This window comes from Amphiura filiformis, chromosome 5, assembly GCF_039555335.1.
Source record: "Amphiura filiformis chromosome 5, Afil_fr2py, whole genome shotgun sequence".
NCBI lineage: Eukaryota > Metazoa > Echinodermata > Ophiuroidea > Amphilepidida > Amphiuridae > Amphiura > Amphiura filiformis.
Window position 1 is genome coordinate 29,796,909 of NC_092632.1, and position 19,794 is coordinate 29,816,702.

Here is a 19,794-nt window from a genome sequence, read left to right on the forward strand (position 1 = left end):
TTTACAGAGGAGGATACAGCATCATTCCCTGATAAGGGGCCCAGCCCGTACCCTGCCATGCCGAACATTATCTTCACCACAGAAGGTATCGAGAAATTGCTTGGCAATTTGAATCCGCAGAAAGCTTGTGGCCCTGACCTCATCCCGATTCGTGTGATTAGAGAGACAGCAAAACAAATTGCACCAATTTTGCAAATAATATTCACGCAATCATATGACACTAGCACCTTACCCAACGACTGGTTATCTGCCAACATTGTAGCCATGATCTTCAAAAAAGGAAATAAAAGCCTTCCAGCAAACTACCGCCCAGTGTCACTCACATGTGTAACCACCAAGATCATGGAACATATTATTTTTCATTCCATCATGGAACGCCTTGACAAGAACCGCATTCTGGCCTGGTATCAACATGGATTTCGTCAAAAGCATTCCACAGAAAGCCAGCTGATAAGCACTTTGGAAGAGATTGCCAGATCGCTCGACAACCACCACCAAACAGACGTCTTGATATTGGATTTCTCAAAGGCGTTTGATACGGTGGCCCACCAACGTCTCCTAAAGAAGCTTGTCTTCTACGGTATCAACAACAAAACCAACGGTTGGATCCAAAACTGGCTTACAAACAGGACGCAGAGAGTGGTTGTAGATGAAGAAGCCTCACCAACAGTTCATGTAGACTCTGGAGTGCCCCCGGGCACAGTACTGGGGCCTTTAATGTTCTTACTCTTCATGACATAACAACATAAGTTCTACCATCAAGTTGTTTGCTGACGACTGCTTGTTGTTTCGCACCATTACATCTCCCAGTGACACCTCCAAACTTCAAAAAGATCTAGACAACCTGAAGGAATGGTCTGACCTATGGCAAATGAGCTTTAATGCTAAGAAATGCTACACCATGAGAATACATCGCAATAAAACGCCAATCACCCACACTTACATCATGGGAGGAGAGGAGCTGTGTACTGCATCTAGTCAAGCATACCTCGGCGTTGAACTCCATGAGCGGCTCAGCTGGAAAACACATATTGAGTCAGTAGCATCCAAGGCAGGCAGAACCCTCGGCTTTCTAAGGAGGAACCTGGGAAAGTGCTCAACAGACATAAAAGAGCAAGCCTACACCTCACTTGTGCGCTCACAACTGGAATACGCCTCTGTCGTGTGGGATCCCCATAAACAAAACCAAATAGACCAGCTTGAGAAGATCCAAAGAAGGGCTATCCGATTCATATCCGGCACAGGCGCGTAGCAAGCGGGGGGACAGGGTGGACGAAGTCCATGGGCCCCGAGGGGTCAGGGGGCCCCGAGCACAAAAGCGAAAATTAAGGGCTGATAATGTAGAGCAGGGCCGGATTTACCATTGGGCCAGATGGGACACTGTCCAGGGCCACCAAAATTGCCCTATGCAAAAATAATAGCATGTTTTTGGCCAAAATAAGGCAAAATTATAAAATTTTCCGCGCTTCGCGCGCATTCAAATGCCATATTTCATGTTGATCTGAGGCTACAATAGTCTGAAATTGATTTTTTCGCGTGATTTGCGCGCAAATGTCCTACTACATCGGAGCAAAATATGTTAGTCCCCCTCTATAATACGTAAACTAAAACTTGACCACTGACTTGAGTGCACATGACTTCCTCGGCGCGTGAGTTCGGGGCCGGCTCTAAATTTTGGCCTGGTCCACGCCCCCATAAGGTAAATCCCGCCCTGGTTAAAAGGGCCCGTACTGCTCCTTGTCCATGGGCCCCTGATGCTCTTGCTACGCCCCTGATCCGGCAACTATCAAAGGGAGGCTAGCGTTACTGCAATGCAACAAGAACTTGGCATACCTACACTTGAAGAAAGAAGGAGGAACGCTCGCCTCACCATGTTCTACAAAGTCACAAATCAACTCATAGCCATACCCATGCCAAACTACTTAACACCAAGAACCAGAACTACTCGTAGCAGTCAGCATCATCGCTTTACACGACTCGGATCATCATCAGACACAATCATACAAGCATAGTTTTTTCCCGAGGACACTACGGGACTGGGATGCGCTTCCGCAAATCACCATTGAACTGCCCACTGTGGAGCAGTTCAAGGAAGCCATCGAAGCCAACTAAATCCATGGCAGATGTTTTTACTTGCACCAATTGAACTTGCACCTGTAAATAGAAGAGGCTGAGCACAGAGCACATTCGTCCACTGCTAGAAGCACCGCACAGCAGTCCCTCATCCAGTTGCTGAACAGGCTTTTGATGAGAATATGCATAGAAGTAGAAGTAGAAGTACCCAAAAAATGAGCATAAAGTCTCCAGGGTACTATAGAAGATACAGTCTATATTCATGACAAAATTCAAAAGAAAACAAAAGTCATTGTGGAGGAACTTATGAAAAGCAAGGAGCAACATAGACGAGGCTCATCGGCTTTCTGGTTCTGAACCCTCAAAATGTCAACACAACACAGCACAACACAACATAACATAGGCCTAACATAACATAACATAACATAACATAACATAACATAACATAACATAACATAACATAACATAACATAACCGAACATAACATAACATAACATAACATAACATAACATAACATAACATAACATAACATAACATAACATAACATAACATAACATAACCGAACATAACATAACATAACATAACATAACATAACATAACATAACATAACCGAACATAACATAACATAACATAACATAACATAACATAACATAACATAACATAACATAACATAACATAACATAACATAACCGAACATAACATAACATAACATAACATAACATAACATAACATAACATAACATAACATAACATAACGTAACGTAAGTAACGTTACGTAACGTGATGTAACATAACATAACATAACATAACATAACATAACATAACATAACTTAACATAACATATTCTAGGCATACTGCAGTTACTGTCCGTTTTCCTATACACAATACACAGTGCTCTTCCCATTGACGCGTGACCTCTACAAATAGCGTATGTTAAAAGTATGGGGATTTGCCTAGTTAACGTCGCTGTGTGAAAAATAACCGGCCGATATTAAAAGTACTCTTCTAAAATTCTAGAAAATATAGTTTTGTAACATGTCCTAAATTTTTAGCTAATTTAGATGTTTGGAAATATGCGTACTTTGGTGTTTTAGTGTATGTTATAGGTAATAGTACATTGCCTAGTTGACCTCGCTGTGTGAAAAATAACCGGCCAATATTAAAAGTACTCTTCTAAAATTCTAGAAAATATAGTTTTGTAACATGTCCTAAATTTTTAGCTAATTTAGATGTTTGGAAATATTCGTACTTTGGTGTTTTAGGAAGGATATGTAAACGACAGATAACACCAAAAATATGAAGAAATTATTTCCAAACCGTGTTAAGTCAACAATCATTATGTTGTTCATTTTCAAGAATGCTGGTTAACAAAAAGCAGGCGTCTCATTTCGTGAACAAAGGTACACATACCAATTGTTTCCTTGCGTTTCCTTTATAATCGGTTACCCAACTGAAGCTATAAATACCAGCTCATTGCGATACCGCACATATAAAACAGACACATGTGCACAACCAGAGAAGATCTGATTTAATCAGTTGAGCTGTTTTCAATGAGTGTTAATTTAAATGGCGCTTTCAACTCAAAAGGTTATTATTTTGCGCTAGCACTCACTCATTAGAGAATGAATTTGGAGAAAACCTTCTGATAATTACAAACACTCGCTGGGCAGCAAGACCTTCCCTCTAAGCTTTTAATCCGATAAGCTGATTATCTATTTGTTTTCATGAATTGGAAGACATTCTTTGATGTATTACTGAGCTCAATCATCTGAAAATACTGGAGCGTGAGCCACCCAGGCTGGTGGCTCAGCATAGTATTTTATTAACAGAAGGTTTTCTCCAAATTCGTTTCCTAATGCCTTTGTCAAATAGTTTCAAATTTCACCTGGATATATATTTTGTTCAATCACAAAACGTTTTATGCTTCACTGCATCTTAGTCATTTCAAATCAGTGATGCAACGTTGAAGGCCCTATGTCTCTTCCTGTATACTCGTACGGTGAATTCATATTCATTTTCACTATGCAAACGTGTTTAAAAACCAAACGGTGTCTTTTAGAGCCACACCAGGCTGAGCAACATGGCCAAAACGCATACATGGATTACATGGTCCTCCGCTAGCTGACTTCCTCGCATCCAAGCCTGTCCCTCATAGCCCAAGTTAGCGTTACCCATCCGGCACCACGTGGAGGTTTGGGTTGAGTTGCCCGCGGAAAATTAAATTGAAACGGTATTGGTAAATCAAGCCAACGCATAAAATTATTTGTAGGTAATACCAGGGCTATGACACTCTATTCACGTGGTTTCTTTTCCAACGCTAAAAGATTACGAATTTTGGTGGTTTGTAAATGAAAAGTGTCCGCACTATCGATTGATTACGTAACTGTTATGAATAATTTATCAGTTTTTCAATGCCTCGACCCATTAATACATATTATCTGTATTTATCAAAGTACTTGGAATAGCAATCTGGTGAGTTCACTGAACTACGCCCAAATACTGATGGAGTTTTAATGGCGCTAATCCTCTCCATACACAGATGAACAAATACAATAGGAGAAGGTCAACACATATGACCTCCTATATGACATGTTATATGAGATGTACAACAACCTGAATATCATAAAGATCAGTGTTCGTTTGTGCATATGAACTGCATATTTACAATACTAAATATTACTCGTTATATATTATGTCAAATATTGGTATTATGACAACACGGTATATACATTGTATATAAAACGACTAATAGATCCTACTATCATGGCGTCAGGTCATTGGTTCATCATATCCCGTATGTTTCTTAAAATTCATTCATATTTGAGACACATTTCTGTGCCCATTTTATAGGCGTACAGGTGGATCCGTTTTTTTGTTGTCATTTTCATTTCTTTTTGATGAAAGAATTAAGGTTTTCCACTGCACGGAGGCCACTATGTGATACTAATTTAATGCTATTTGTAAATGAATGCGGATTCCCGGTTGTTGTTTTTCCACAGTGTGACAACTGTCCACCCATCCAGACAACATCATCACATAATAAAACGTCTGTATTTGTACGATGAGTAAATATTAAACTGAACTTTGCCTTGGAACATTGTGTAAGACGGTGTAAGATTTTGTGGGCGCCCTCAACATTATTATCCTCTTTGTATCCGTAAATGACATGGCATAGACCGTGTGAATTCTATGAAGACTACTTATACATGGGGTCATATCCATGGACACAAGTAGGCCCCCCTAACGATAATTGACAACACGATACGCGACTGTATTCAGGGAGGCTAACCACTAATAATTAATAATGCCGGGTAGGGCCTACTCCTGGGCGACTCGTGTGGGCAAGGACGCTTAGGACGGTGACCAAATGAGTCTCAAATTTCACCGGGGAGGGGGGAGGGGCACTCAAGTTTGATAATGTAGGCCTATCCGCATGTGTGGCCAACTTTTTTAAACACCCCCCTAAAACGAGTTTTACCCTACCAGCAAATTTAGGATCAATAGGCCTAAGCTAACTTAATACACTAAAGGAAGTTTTGGATGAGAAAACGGACATTTTGATGAGAAACGGCCAAAATGGTGAGAATTTAAATTTTCTCATTCTTTTGGATGAGAAACTTCCTGGTGTGTGTGTGTCAATCATTATTGTCTTAATCCGGGACTTTGGTTGACCTGTGCTAGACTCCAGCACATGTAAATGACGCAAAGACAGTTGTGGTAACACCATGGTCGCAGACCTGCAAAAAAGCTCAAAAACAGATAGTAATGAAACCAGTTTTTATTTTCCTTGCTCTAGCGAGTTCACAGAGAAGGTGTTTCTAGTACAATGCAGCGTCGGACTCTAGCTGAGAGCGTAGCCTGAGTCCAAACGGACTCCAAGAAGGGCTCTCCATACACAAATGAACAAACACAAAGGAAAGTAGTCTCCTCCGTGACCAGCTTGATTTCGATGGAGCGAAACCAAATTGGCTGCAGAGGAGACGGGTAATTTTGCCATGCAAATGAGGTGAGTGCCCTCTCAAGAATAACTACTCTCTGGTAATACCCGGTACCCTTTAATTTTCCTATCCAAATCACATTTCCATTTCTGCATTACGATAATAGGCTGCCAAAAACCTTTGCCCCCCTTTCGATGTGCCAAAAAATCTTTGCCCCAGGCCCGTACGCAGGGGGGGTTGGTGCAGGGGTTCAAATTTGGGAAAGTATACAAAAGTCCCAAAATTTCAGAATTTGCGAGGTTTTTTACGCTTTTTTGGACAAAAAAGGTTCAAATTTTGGGAAGAAAGTCCACTTTTCACAAAATCCCCCCCCCCCTTGGAAAAAAGTCAACTTTTTCAAAATCAGCACCCCCAAATGAAATCCTGCGTACGGGCCTGCTTTGCCCCCCCCCCCCCTCTTACATATGCAAGATTTTTGGGAACCCGAATTTAAAACCTTAAATTGTCAAAATTTTGCATATTTGAACATGTTCCTAACGTTTTCCTTTTAGGGCGTAATAGAAACGGTGCCCAAAATAGGCCTATCTGTGCCAAAAATCGCTTGCCCCCTCTTTCGACCTGCCAAAAATCGTTTGACCACCCCCACGCCCTTTTGACCTGCCAAAAATGCTTGCCCCCCCTTTTGGCCTGCCAAAAATCTTTGCCCCCCCTCGCTATAATTCACCACCCCGGGGTACACATAATTATTGCACCACCCCTTATGTATGTGGTAGTCTGTTGAGGAACGAAGAAAGAAGATTACGTGAGCTTTAAAGCCATATTATAACATTTTCTGAGGAGAACGCCCTCAATAGTTTTTCAAAATTCTGTTTTTTACATGATTATATTGTACTTTATTAAACTAACATACCCTGAAAAAATCAAGACTATAGGTGCTGTAGTTTTGTCATAATCCGAGATTTTGAATAAAACGCCGGATTCGGCGTTTTATTATTACGATGGAAATATTAGTCGAACGCGTACACGATATTGACAACACAGTACGTGCATTGCGTGCGGGACGCGTTATTTCTTTCTGCAACCATAATGGGCCGCAATGCGATAACACATAGTACATACATGTAATTAATAGGCCTATGAGGCTAGATATAACACGAGTTTATTACCATTATTATTTCCTCTTACTTAATAAAATAAAAAAAGAAATCGATAGAATTAAAATTCTATAACGGTTTACCTGGGGTTCGAACCCACAACCTTTGTATCCATAGTCTAATGCCTACACGACTGTGCTATGATTCGTTGTGCCAGAAAGGTGTTTGTTTATAATACTTATTGATTACGGAATAAACTGCATACACACAATATACTATTACTAGTATAATAAATACGAATATAATCCTAACCCTAACCCTAATCCCTAACCCTAACCCTTACCCTAACCCTAACCCCTAACCCTAACCCTAAACCCTAAACCCTAACCCTAACCCTAACCCTAACCCCTAACCCTAACCCCTAACCCCTAACCCTAACCATAAGACCCTAACCCTAAGACCCTAACCCTGACAATAATGAACCTTGCCTCGGACTATGCGGTTAGTGATATATTGCGGCCCATTATGGTTGCAGAAAGAAATTACGCGTGCGGGACGGATATACACATCAAAGGATAGTACCGTAACACAACCGACGGAATGATACACATTGGCGACATCGGCGCTGGTAGTAAATTCCAATTTTCTTTGCTTTACCTCGGTTGTTTGGCTCAAAATAAAAAGGGGACATATCGGATAATAAAAGCTAACATTTTATGGCAAAGAAATACTTATCTATTTGGAATGAAAATGTTATAATATTGCTTTAATGTACTTCTATTGTGATGTGCCCTGAGTGATTTAATTGAATTACTTAGCTTTGTTTACAAGCTGAAAGTATTTCATGAGATGGGAAACCCCCTTGCACTTGCAAGAGTTGGTGTTTTAAGTCATTTTGGGATTCCCCCCAAATTATTGTAAACAAAGTCAGATCTATGTTTGGAACTTGGAAATCCCCAGTTCAGTGTATTGCACCATAGGAAAACCCCCAGGAAGTGATGTAAAGTGAAAGGTTAATGTGTATATAGTTAATCTTGGGAAATCCCAAGCTTGCATCATCTGTTGTGAAGATGTGAATGAAGTAATGGTTTATTAATAGATGATGGGTTTTGCATAAGTACTGTTATAAAAGCTGGATGCTTGAGTTTGAACTTTACAGAATGTCATGTGAGATTGTAAAACTCCACATATGTGTGTTGGTCTTCGTGCTTCAAAAAAGAAAGAAGTACATTTAACCAGTTTACATAGCCAATAATTGAGCTATTTTAAGAGGCATTATCTGTTATTTTGGAGAATTTTTTTAAAATGTTTGCCACGGTCAAAAAATGGATTCCGTTTAAACTTTCTTATTTGATGCACCTTGACCTGAAACAAACACACATGAAATAAATTTGGGAAAAATATCCCCGTTGCCATGGTAACAGCCAAATTTTCATTTTAGCCCTATTTTCACAATTTTTGCATTTTTCATCAGTCAATTTGTCAAGTTTTGAAGCCAGTGTTACTAATATACACAATATATATATACTGTTTTCTTTATAAGGTATGAATAGGTCGAACCTTAGATGCCGCATTGAAAGTATAAAAATAATCACCAGATGTCAGGGTGGGTTATACCATTTATTTGAAATAGGGGTGTTTTTCAATTTTTTCAAAGTATGAAAATATACCAACTTTATATAGCTCATAAACCATATGGTAGTGCTCCGATTTCAACATCGACCACAGCATGTTGAGATGATACATTGGTCTTATGAAAAAGTTACATTTGAGCTTGGGGAAAACACATCTGTATATACAGTGTTGCCAGACATTTTCCTATTTTTCGAAATTCAACACAAATCTCACCTTAAGTTAAATGATGTGAAAATGAAACATCATCCTTTCAAGGAACATTTATTAGAAAGAGAGATTTTATTCATATCAAATTTGATCAGTTATAATGGTCAGTGTTGTTCTAAACCACATGGGTGTTGCCATAATTGGGGTTTTATTGTGATTTGTGGATATTTTCAACTTTTTAAAAGTTATAAAAATACCAAAATGCATTTCTATAATAAAGAAAGAAACACCGACCTCGTCATGTTGAGATGATACATTGGCCTTATGAAAAAGTTATTTTGATGGGGGGGGTAAAACATCAGTTTATACAGTGTTGCCAGATATTTTCCTATTTTTTCAAAATTCAACACAAGTCTCGCCGTAAGTTAAAAGATATGAAAATGAAACTTCACCTTCATATAGAACATATCTTTTTAGAAAGAAAGTTAATTTCATATTCAATTTGATCATCTGGGATGGTCAGTGTTATTCTAAGCCATATGGGTGTTGCCATAGCTGGCGTTTAATATGACAATATTTAGATATTTCCAGCTTTTTACAAGTCTTAAAAATAGTACACACCTTTAAAATTACTATGGAATGAACGCAATATTAAGGTTAAAAATTAACCTAAGAACACTTAGTATGTGAATTTAAATTTTAAATTTGAGTTCGGAAAATATTTCCTTCTATACAGTATTGCCAGATATTATCACATAATTCAAAATTCAACGTATGTTGAGCTTTTTTCAGCTTTTTCAGCTATTTTTCAGTCTTAAAAATGCCAAAATACAATGGTATGCATTCCTAAAATAAAGATGTGAAAATGAAACATCGACCTCATCATGCTGAGATGATACATCGGTCTTATGAAAAATTTACATTTGAGCTTGGGGAAAAACATCTGTTTATACAGTGTTGCCAGATATTTTCCTTTTTTTTTCAAAATTCAGCACTAGTTTCACCTTAGGTTGAAAATGAAAGTTTATTAGAAAGAAATTTACTTTCATATTAAATTTGATCAGTTGAATAAATGGTCAGTGTTGTTCCAAACCACATGGGTGTTGCCATAATTAGGGTTGAATAGCGAGATGTGGTTATTTTGAACTTTTACAAGTTTTAAAAATACCAAAATACCATGGTATGCATTCCTTAAAAAATATGTGGAAGTGAAACATCAACTTCACCATGTTGAAATTATTTGGTCTTATGAAACATTTAAACTTTAAGCTTGGGGAAAACATATGTTTATACAGTGTTGCCAGATATTTTCCTATTTTTTCGAAATTTAACACAAGTCTCACCTTAGGTTGAAAATGAAAGTTTATTAGAAAGAAATTTACTTTCATATTAAATTTGATCAGTTGAATAAATGGTCAGTGTTGTTCCAAACCACATGGGTGTTGCCATAATTAGGGTTGAATAGCGAGATGTGGTTATTTTGAACTTTTACAAGTTTTAAAAATACCAAAATACCATGGTATGCATTCCTTAAAAAATATGTGGAAGTGAAACATCAACTTCACCATGTTGAAATTATTTGGTCTTATGAAACATTTAAACTTTAAGCTTGGGGAAAACATATGTTTATACAGAGTTGCCAGATATTTTCCTATTTTTTCGAAATTTAACACAAGTCTCACCTTAAGTTAAATGATGCGAAAATGAAACTTCACCTTCACAAGGAAAGTTTTTTAAATGAAATTTACTTTCATATTAAATTTGATCAGTTGTATAAATGGTCAGTGTTGTTCCAAACCACATGGATGTTGCCATAATTAGGGTTTAATAGTGAGATGTCGATATTTTTATAAGTCATAAGGGTTCAAATAGCGACGTTTTCACATATTTTTTGTGGACCTGAGAGCACATCAGACATATATTGAAATTTGCAATATAATACAAATTTTATGGCAAATGATTAAAAATTGATATTTTTGAAATTTAACAGATCTCAAAAGTAAATTGTATAAATCTAGCGATATGTACTTAAAGTGTATGTAGCTGGAATGAAAAGCCGTCCATATGAAAATTTGACCTTTCGTATTGAAGATATAGATTTTTTCACCAAAACACCTAAGGTCTTTTGGGGAAAAATCTATATCTTCACTATGAAAGGTCAAATTTTTCAATTAACATTAATTAATTGATTAGTGGTCGGCTTTTCATCCCAGCTACATACACTTTAAGTACACATCATTAGATTTATTAAATTAACTATAATATGTCAAAAAATACAAAAATTCAATATGCATAATTTACCCTAAAATATTTATTGTATCGCGAATTAAAAAAAAATCAAAATTATTTTATATCAGAAGGACATTCCTCGTATTCAAAATGCAATTTGGTATGTCTGATGTGCTCTCAGGTCCGACAAAAATACTGTGCAAAGGTGGGTGACCAACCCCTTAAAATACAACACAGAAAACATCAAACATGTATACTTTAAAATATACATAAAAGCCATAATGTTTTTACCAATATACACATACTAGCTAGGCTAAAATAAATTAAAATAACATAAGATTGTTACATTGCAAAAAGATGCATATAAGAGTAAGATAATGTTTAAATTACGCCTACCCCATATTATTAAAGCACACATCCCAACTATACTTGCAAAAAAAGATATGGGGAAGAAATGGACAAAAAACTATATAGATCCAGCAAATGTCTCGAAAGATATGAGAATAGTCAAAGACAATAACGCACAGAACCGTTTCACAGCCAGACAAATTAATGTCCAGTTACCTTTCCCGAGAGGAGCTCGCAGGAGAGTCGAAAGTATGAAGAAGAAATGACCATTGAAATGTTGCATGATATTGTTGCTAATTCTCTGTCATTCAAGCATCCCCTGCTCATTGATGACATGAATTTGTATGAGCTTGTAAAAAGGAAGCAACTAAAATTAAGCTTTCAAGACTGAAGGAGATTTATATGAACACTTTTGTAGATACTTGCAGGGTTAAAGCAAAATAAAAAATCACCAAATGTTGATAAAAGTTGTCTGAGGAAATATCCGTTTCAAGTAGAAAAAGAGGACTACTGGGCACAGTATACCTATGACATGACGCCGGAGGGGGTTCTCCCTGGTTAAAGGTATACGGGGATGTGCCACGGTTTTGGGGGTACCTTAGCAATTTTGGTATGTCGATTGGTGGGTTTGCAGTGGAGACAATACACCAAATTGGGTGCATTAAGGCAAAAGTGCCCATAAAAGCGCCAAATTAGGACAAATTTGTGTGCTTTTTGTGAAAAATTGGAATAACTTTAATAAGGTGTCATTTTAAAATTGAAAATGTATCCACATTTCACTATTAACTCCATTTATAGTGGCATCATCCATGTGGTTTATTCATGGCAGCGATTTAAACAATATAAATCCTGAAGTGAGACATACGTTGAATTTTGAATATATGTGATAATAACTGGCAATACTGTATAGAAGGAAATATTTTCCGAACTCAAATTTAAATTCACATACTAAGTGTTCTTAGGGTAATTTTTAACCTTAATATTGCGTTCATTCCACAATAATTTTAAGGATGTGTACTATTTTTAAGACTTGTAAAAAGCTGGAAATATCTAAATTGTCATATTAAATGCCAGCTATGGCAACACCCATATGGCTTAGAAATAACACTGACCATCCCAGATGATCAAATTGAATATGAAATTAACTTTCTTTCTAAAAAGATATGTTCCGTATGAAGGTGAAGTTTCATTTTCATATCTTTTAACTTAGGGCGAGACTTGTGTTGAATTTTGAAAAAATAGGAAAATATCTGGCAACACTGTATAAACTGATGTTTTACCCCCCCCCCCGATCAAAATAACTTTTTCATAAGGCCAATATATCATCTCAACATGACGAGGTCGATGTTTCTTTCTTTATTATAGAAATGCATTTTGGTATTTTTATGACTTGCAAAAAGTTGAAAATATCCACAAATCACAATTAAACCCCAATTATGGCAACACCCATGTGGTTTAGAACAACACTGACCATTATAACTGATCAAATTTGATATTAATAAAAACTGTCTTTCTAATAAATGTTCCTTGAAAGGATGATGTTTCATTTTCACATCATTTAACTTAAGGTGAGATTTGTGTTGAATTTCGAAAAATAGGAAAATGTCTGGCAACACTGTATATACAGATGTGTTTTCCCCAAGCTCAAATGTAACTTTTTCATAAGACCAATGTATCATCTCAACATGCTGTGGTCGATGTTGAAATCGGAACACTACCATATGGCTTATGAGCGATACAAAGTTGGTATATTTTCATTCTTTGAAAAAATTGAAAAACACCCCTATTTCAAATAAATGGTATAACCCACCCTGACATCTGGTGATTATTTTTATACTTTCATTGCGGCATCTAAGGTTTGACCTATTCATACCTTATAAAGAAAAAATCATATTTATAATGTGTATATTAGTAACACTGGCTTCAAAACTTGACAATTTGACTGCTTAAAAATGCAAAAATTGTGAAAATAGGCCTAAAATTGAAATTTGCCTGTTACCATGGCAACGGGGATATTTTTCCGAAATTTATCCCATGTGTGTTAGTTTGAGGTCAAGGTCCATCAAATATGAAAGTATAAAGAAAATCTATTTTTGACCGTGGCAATTATATTCTCAAAAATAACAGATAGTTCCTCTTAATACAGCAACGAAGTGAGATTTATGAGTACACAAATGTGCTCTTCCTCATTAAAGGATTACAGTTCTTCTGTCGAATTGCTGGAGTTTGCTGGGTTTATAAAACAACACATCTGTCAAATACTGTGGAGCAATGCAGAAAAAGCATGTTCCCTGGAGAAAGAGTGATTGGTGAAAGAAACACCATATTTCATGTATTTGGAGCGCAAGGAGATAAATGTTTGGAGAAAGCAGCGCAAGGAGATAAGCGTTTGGAGAAAGCAGCGCAAGGAGATCATTGTTTGGAGTAAGCAGCACCATTTGTGTGTGAGGACTTGATACGCAAGGATAATTATAAGTGCAAGTGTACAAAGGACTTCGCTGATTTTCGCAGGACAAGAGAATAAGGATATATAGGGTGTCCCAGAAAAAATTACCGGGCGAATGAATTTGGACGTAAGTCGAGAAATAAACATCAGAATCCAAAAACCTAAACATCAGTGTGTAGCCCATCTTATTCTGCATCTTATACGCCAATTCTACTGGAATCGGTCGACTGATCGCGAAGATATGAGCGATTACATAACGCATCAGTCAATTCACTTCAAGTTTGAAAGAAAGATTATTCAACACAATGCACACTAGTGGTTAACTGTCAATGGGCTTCATGTTTTGTTCTGTAAAATCCTTTTCGTTCTCTTTAAACAATCTGTTTCTTGCAAAACATTTAATTAGGGTTTGTTTTAATTTGAAAACCTGCACGATATTGAAAATGAAAGCTTGCATGTAAGATGATGCTCGGTACTTGTAAATATATTTTTTCGTTGATGTTGATATAAATGTTGCATAAAGAATTATTTCATAAAGCATTCCAGTTGGCTTAAAAATTCCTCACACACATTAATGTTTTTGGAATATTTCCAAGAAATTGTAATTCAAAGTTTAAATCTTTTAAAACTTCAACATTAATGTTGCTTGGTATCAAAAATCACACGTAAAGCTGTAAGCACTTGATCATTGTTATTCTTGGCTCAAATATTCTTTGGAAAGTTAAGATATAACATTACGAATTGAAGTTAGAAAGCTTCCAATTGCAGAAATCAAAGTTTTTCTCGGACAAACAGTTATTCATCTTCAGTGAAAGCATAAACATAACACCGGACATATAATGTGGACTAAATTTAATGAGATACATAAACTTTAGGAAGCGGTGAGCGACTATGAAAAAACCGCCCGTTGATCAAACTTGGAATGAACTGAATTGATGCACGCATTAGGTATCGTTCATCTCTTCGCAACCAGTCAACCAAATCAAATAAAATTTTCCTATGTGATGCACAACAAAATATTTTGATTCTTATGTCTATTTCTCGACTTACGTTCAATTTTATTCGCCCGGTAATTTTTTCAGGGACACCCTGTATACATCAGCAGTCCAGAACATTGCAAGAACTCTGTTATCTAAGTACTTATTAGTTAAAGAGTGATTATTATTATTTGAGTACTTTTGTATGTGCATTTGTTGTCATATATTGTACCAATCATATTTTGCTTTCAATTAAGGGATCTAAAATGAGCGTTTATTGCGTTTCGACAGTATTTTTTGTAGGACATGAGAGCACCTCAGACCTATCGAATTGCATTCTGAATACGAAGCATGTCTTTCTGATATCAAATAATTTTCATTTTTGAAAATCACAATATAATAAATTTTATGACAAATTATAAAAATTGATATTTTCAAATTTTTGATATATAACAGTCCTCGAAGTAAATTATATAAATCTAATGATATATTCTTAAAGTGTATGTAGCAGGGAGGAAAAGCCGACGGTCAATTGAAAATTTTGACCTTTCATATTGAAGATATGGATTTTTTTTCCCAAAAGACCTAATTTTTTTTGGTGTTTTGGGAAAAAAAAATCCATATCTTCAATACGAATGGTCAAAATTTTCAATTGATCGTCGGCTTTTCATCCCACCTACATACACTTTAAGTATAAATCATCAGATTTATAAAGTTTACTTCAAGTACTGTTAAACATCAAAAACATCAATTTTAATGATTTGCCATAAAATGTGTATTAAATTGCGAATTTCAAAAATGAAAATTATTTGATATCAGAATGACATTCTTCGTATTCAGAATGCAATTCGATATGTCTGATGTGTTCTGATGTCCCAAAATAAATACTGTCCAAACGTTCATACCCCAGCCCTTAAAGACTCAGATTTTGTTAGCTTAACCCTAACAGGCTCTGGTCATCTGCAAAGAGAAGCTCATTTATTTCTCCACTAGTTGGATTTGCTTCCTTGGTGATCTTGTCCATATAAAAAAACGGGAAGGGAAAGAAGAAAGGAATAAAGAGAGAAAAGAAAGAAAGAAGTTGTTTGCTCTGGGTGGGATTCGAACCCGAGACCCCTCGCATGCCAAGCACACGGTCGGCGACACCTTGCCACGGGTCTTGGGCTTCGCTGGCCAGCGAAACCGTGCCTATATTAGGGCGATTGCGTCATCGCACCACGTGGGATGCACGCACACACGAACAGCGCATATATCAAGTAGTATTTTGTAGTACACGGTGCGGTTAGGGTTAATCAAACAGTGTATTTGTGTTGTGCATTCGTGTGAGTTCGGGTAAAAGGTGATTTTGGCCTTGAGTCAAGTACGACTCGTAACACTGTTTCTAAATGATACTCTAAAGGTGGAGTTCTGTCTGCACAACTTACCCAGTCTCAATCCCAAAAACTTTCGTGTTCCAAATTGTTTTGGAACTGGTGACAACCCGGTCACCAGACTTTCATATTCAAATTAGAGTCCAATCAGGATTTACATTTAAACACATATAGAGACAGGTAATAAAACTCGTCCTCGCCGTCCCGCCACAAATTGGTATGTTGCTCAAGTTTTACAAGTTTACAAGTTTTACAAGTTTTATTTGTCTCTATGCCACCAAAACATTTGGTATAAGAGAGTTACAATAAGAAATAATTATCATAACCTGCAATATCATACAATATAACAATATAACAAAAGTGTCCAAAAATATATATACACGTATTGCGATGACACTATGATCCATCAGAAAATGAGTCAATTAAACTTTTTCATAATACAATGACTGATAACTCATTACCTCTCTGGCTGTTAAAAAGAGTGTTCATTTTAAGAGTGTTTGGTCTGAAGTTGTAAGACTGTTTTAGGAACAGCCTCCTCTCTTCAGCCAGAGACGGACCTTGAAAAAGATAGTGGAACTCGTCCCCAAGTTGAACATTTGTACACAAGGGGCATATTCTATTGTGCCATTCAATGCCATGGTTGTTCAATGCCAAGTGTTATGGGTGATATCAAAACCACGTAGCTGCTAAATTTGCTTTAAATTGCTTTGTTTTAATATTTGGGCCCCTGGGGCCCTTTCCTTTGACCTCTGGCTGGGGCAAAAATGGGGAAAATGCACATCTTCGGAGTAGGGCCCTAAGTGTGCCACATTCCGGGTCTGAGACTTTTGTAGCTCTGTAGAGCTATAGAGTTGCTACTATTCTACCCACTACACCTTTGAACACGGCTTTGTAACCCATGTAAGAAGTTATTTTATTAAGAACCTTGTAGAAAAGCACCCCCATAAAGACAGGGACCCGTAGGCCCGGTCCGTAGGCCAAAAAGGCAATGGGCCTTGTCAACAACTGCGACAGCTTAAGGATACGATACATGATTTACCGACAAGTGACTCATTTCGGAATGCGATCATGAATTTTGAAGAAAAAAAAGTTTCCACAGGCTTCGTTGGGATTCGAACCAACGATTCTGTACTTCCTTTGATTACGCGTCTAGCGCTTTACCGCTCGTCCACGGTGACAGTTGAGTGGAGGAGTGTAATGATAAATGATAAATCTCATAATGCCATCTTTAGCCTTTTGTTTACTAAAAAAAGACGCGTTTTGTAAAGATAGATTAGCCGTTTTATGCATAAAAAGCACGAACGTTTGGGGAAATGTTTCAAACAAATAATAAAGACACTGATGTGATGATGAAATTGCGTAAGTCGGGGAATATCCATATAGGGTATAATCTTCTTCCACGGTAAACCAAACAGCTTCCGTGGTAAACCTTATAGCGCCATCACTTGATGAAAGTACGTTATTACTGGGCGTGAGTTAAAAGCTATCTGGGCTAGAACTATTGCGACTGTAGGGGTGTGCTTGCCCACAGGTAAAAAAAATACTCGTGGCGGTTAGGCCTAATAGTAGGCATATCACCTCAAAAATAATCGCTGCAGAAACACGTTATTTAATGTTCCTACATTATTGAGCTTTATTAAAGCATCAAAAATCAAAAAACAGAATTGAAATCGGTCAATGCATTGTGACGTAGTGTCAATTTAAAGATGCTCGTAGATGGAATGAAATCCTGCCACAAATGGCTGTAATGACAAAATTGGCACATTTTAAGATTTTGAAGGTATATTTGGACGCTTGCTTGAAAAAGCAGCGTTAATTTAAATATCACATGTTAAATGCATATCTTTCCTGACTTCGTTACAGAAAACAAAATTAAAAAATCTATCATCGAATAATTATAATAAATTAACCAAATATACTATTTTAGCAATTTCGGCCAATCTGCAAACAAATTAAATCTCAAAAAATGACTAAGTTCAGCTAATTAATATGCAAAATTGATGCCAATAGAAAACCGTACATGATATAAAGGTGCGGGTTTTTTTGCACACATATGTATACAAAGTTCTTTCAATTGATAACAAAAATACACAAAAAGTAATTAATTATGCAAATTAGGTAATTACAGCTAATTATGTATTTATGATATTATTATGCAAATTAGGCATGAGTAATTTTAGGGTTTTTTTCAATATTTAATGAACGTCTGTTCATTCATCATAAATTTTTTAAGTATCCTGTTATGAGGTTGAATAAATGAACTGCAGTTAATTATTTAAAACAATACAAAAAAATAAAAAGTTTGACATTTTGACGGTGTCTGGAATATAATTTTCATTTTTACTGTAAACATGGTATGTGTCACCATTACTCAAAGCCAAGTCCGAAAAGTAAAAATTAAAATTCAGTTGCAATGAGACTTTAAATTAACATTTTGTCATCTGGATTAACATGGGAGGATAATCGGTAAAAGCAACAGCTATTTTACTGTACCGCGTATACAAAAATAGTATGGCCTTGGACACACACAATGGCTTAGAGCTATTGTGGTTTGGAAAATTACTCCCTAAAAATATCATTGATTAATGTTTTGCTTCAACTAGTTTTAGGGAAGTGTTTCATTCGTTGTCGACGGAATTAATTTGCATGCCAAGAAAGATTAGTATTTCAGCTAAATGGTGGCAGTTCCTTTACTTCAATAGGCCTATATTTACTGATTTATGAGCGATCTTCAAAAATCCATAAAAACAGGCAGTAGCTCTTAAACAAAACAATTTTTTTATTTAAGGACCCGATGTTAGCCTCGGGAAGGCTTCACACACCATATATTAAAAATTCAAACAATTTGGATTAATGAAGCATATGAAGAAATTCATTTATCGACATGGATGTTTTCTAAAATTGGCCAAATTTGAAGCGCGCCCTTTTCAATTCACTGTTATGCTTGCATGCACAGTGTAGCAGAATTATTGTGCAGCCACTGTGACATACCTACTAATAGGCCTACGGTCTAGTTTAGGGCAACGGGGGTGGAAAGGAGGGTAGGCCTAGGCTACCACGGGGATGTGCGACTGATTCGGGGTGCATTTTGGTTTATTGATGGCCCTCAATTCCATGAAAATTTGGTTTAAGAAAGATTGTTTTTATTTATTTTTTTTAAATTAATTTGTTTTCCAAATTTTTATCGGAAAGTACGTGTGCCAATTTCTTTATTGTTAACATGGCGTGCGATAATAAATAGGCCTATTAATATAATTTTTAAATGCTATTTTATTATTTTGTTTTTAATTGAAAATCTAAAATAGTATAAAATCGTATATGATGCAAGGTTATACAAAGAAACGTATAAAAAACGTATAAAAGACGTATAAAGTTGTTCTCTAAAACCGCGTTTTCTCAGCAATGAAATATCGCAGTGAGTCAAATGTTGGTGCATGGATGTATCTTTACATTATTTTTGTGTGTTTATACAAATTTTTAGAATCCGTTTGAAAATCCTTCGTTTAAATCATTTTTACGCACCATGTTCACAAGA

The 19,794-nt window shown here is 36.4% G+C and overlaps 1 protein-coding gene across 1 annotated transcript; it reads left to right on the forward strand.

The window, feature by feature from the left end:
* Nucleotides 1-901: 901 nt before the first annotated feature.
* LOC140152121 (uncharacterized) lies at nt 902-1,252 on the forward strand. The gene has a single exon (XM_072174416.1). It carries the CDS (start codon nt 902-904, stop codon nt 1,250-1,252), a length of 351 nt encoding a protein of 116 aa, XP_072030517.1.
* The last annotated feature ends 18,542 nt before the right edge of the window (nt 1,253-19,794 follow it).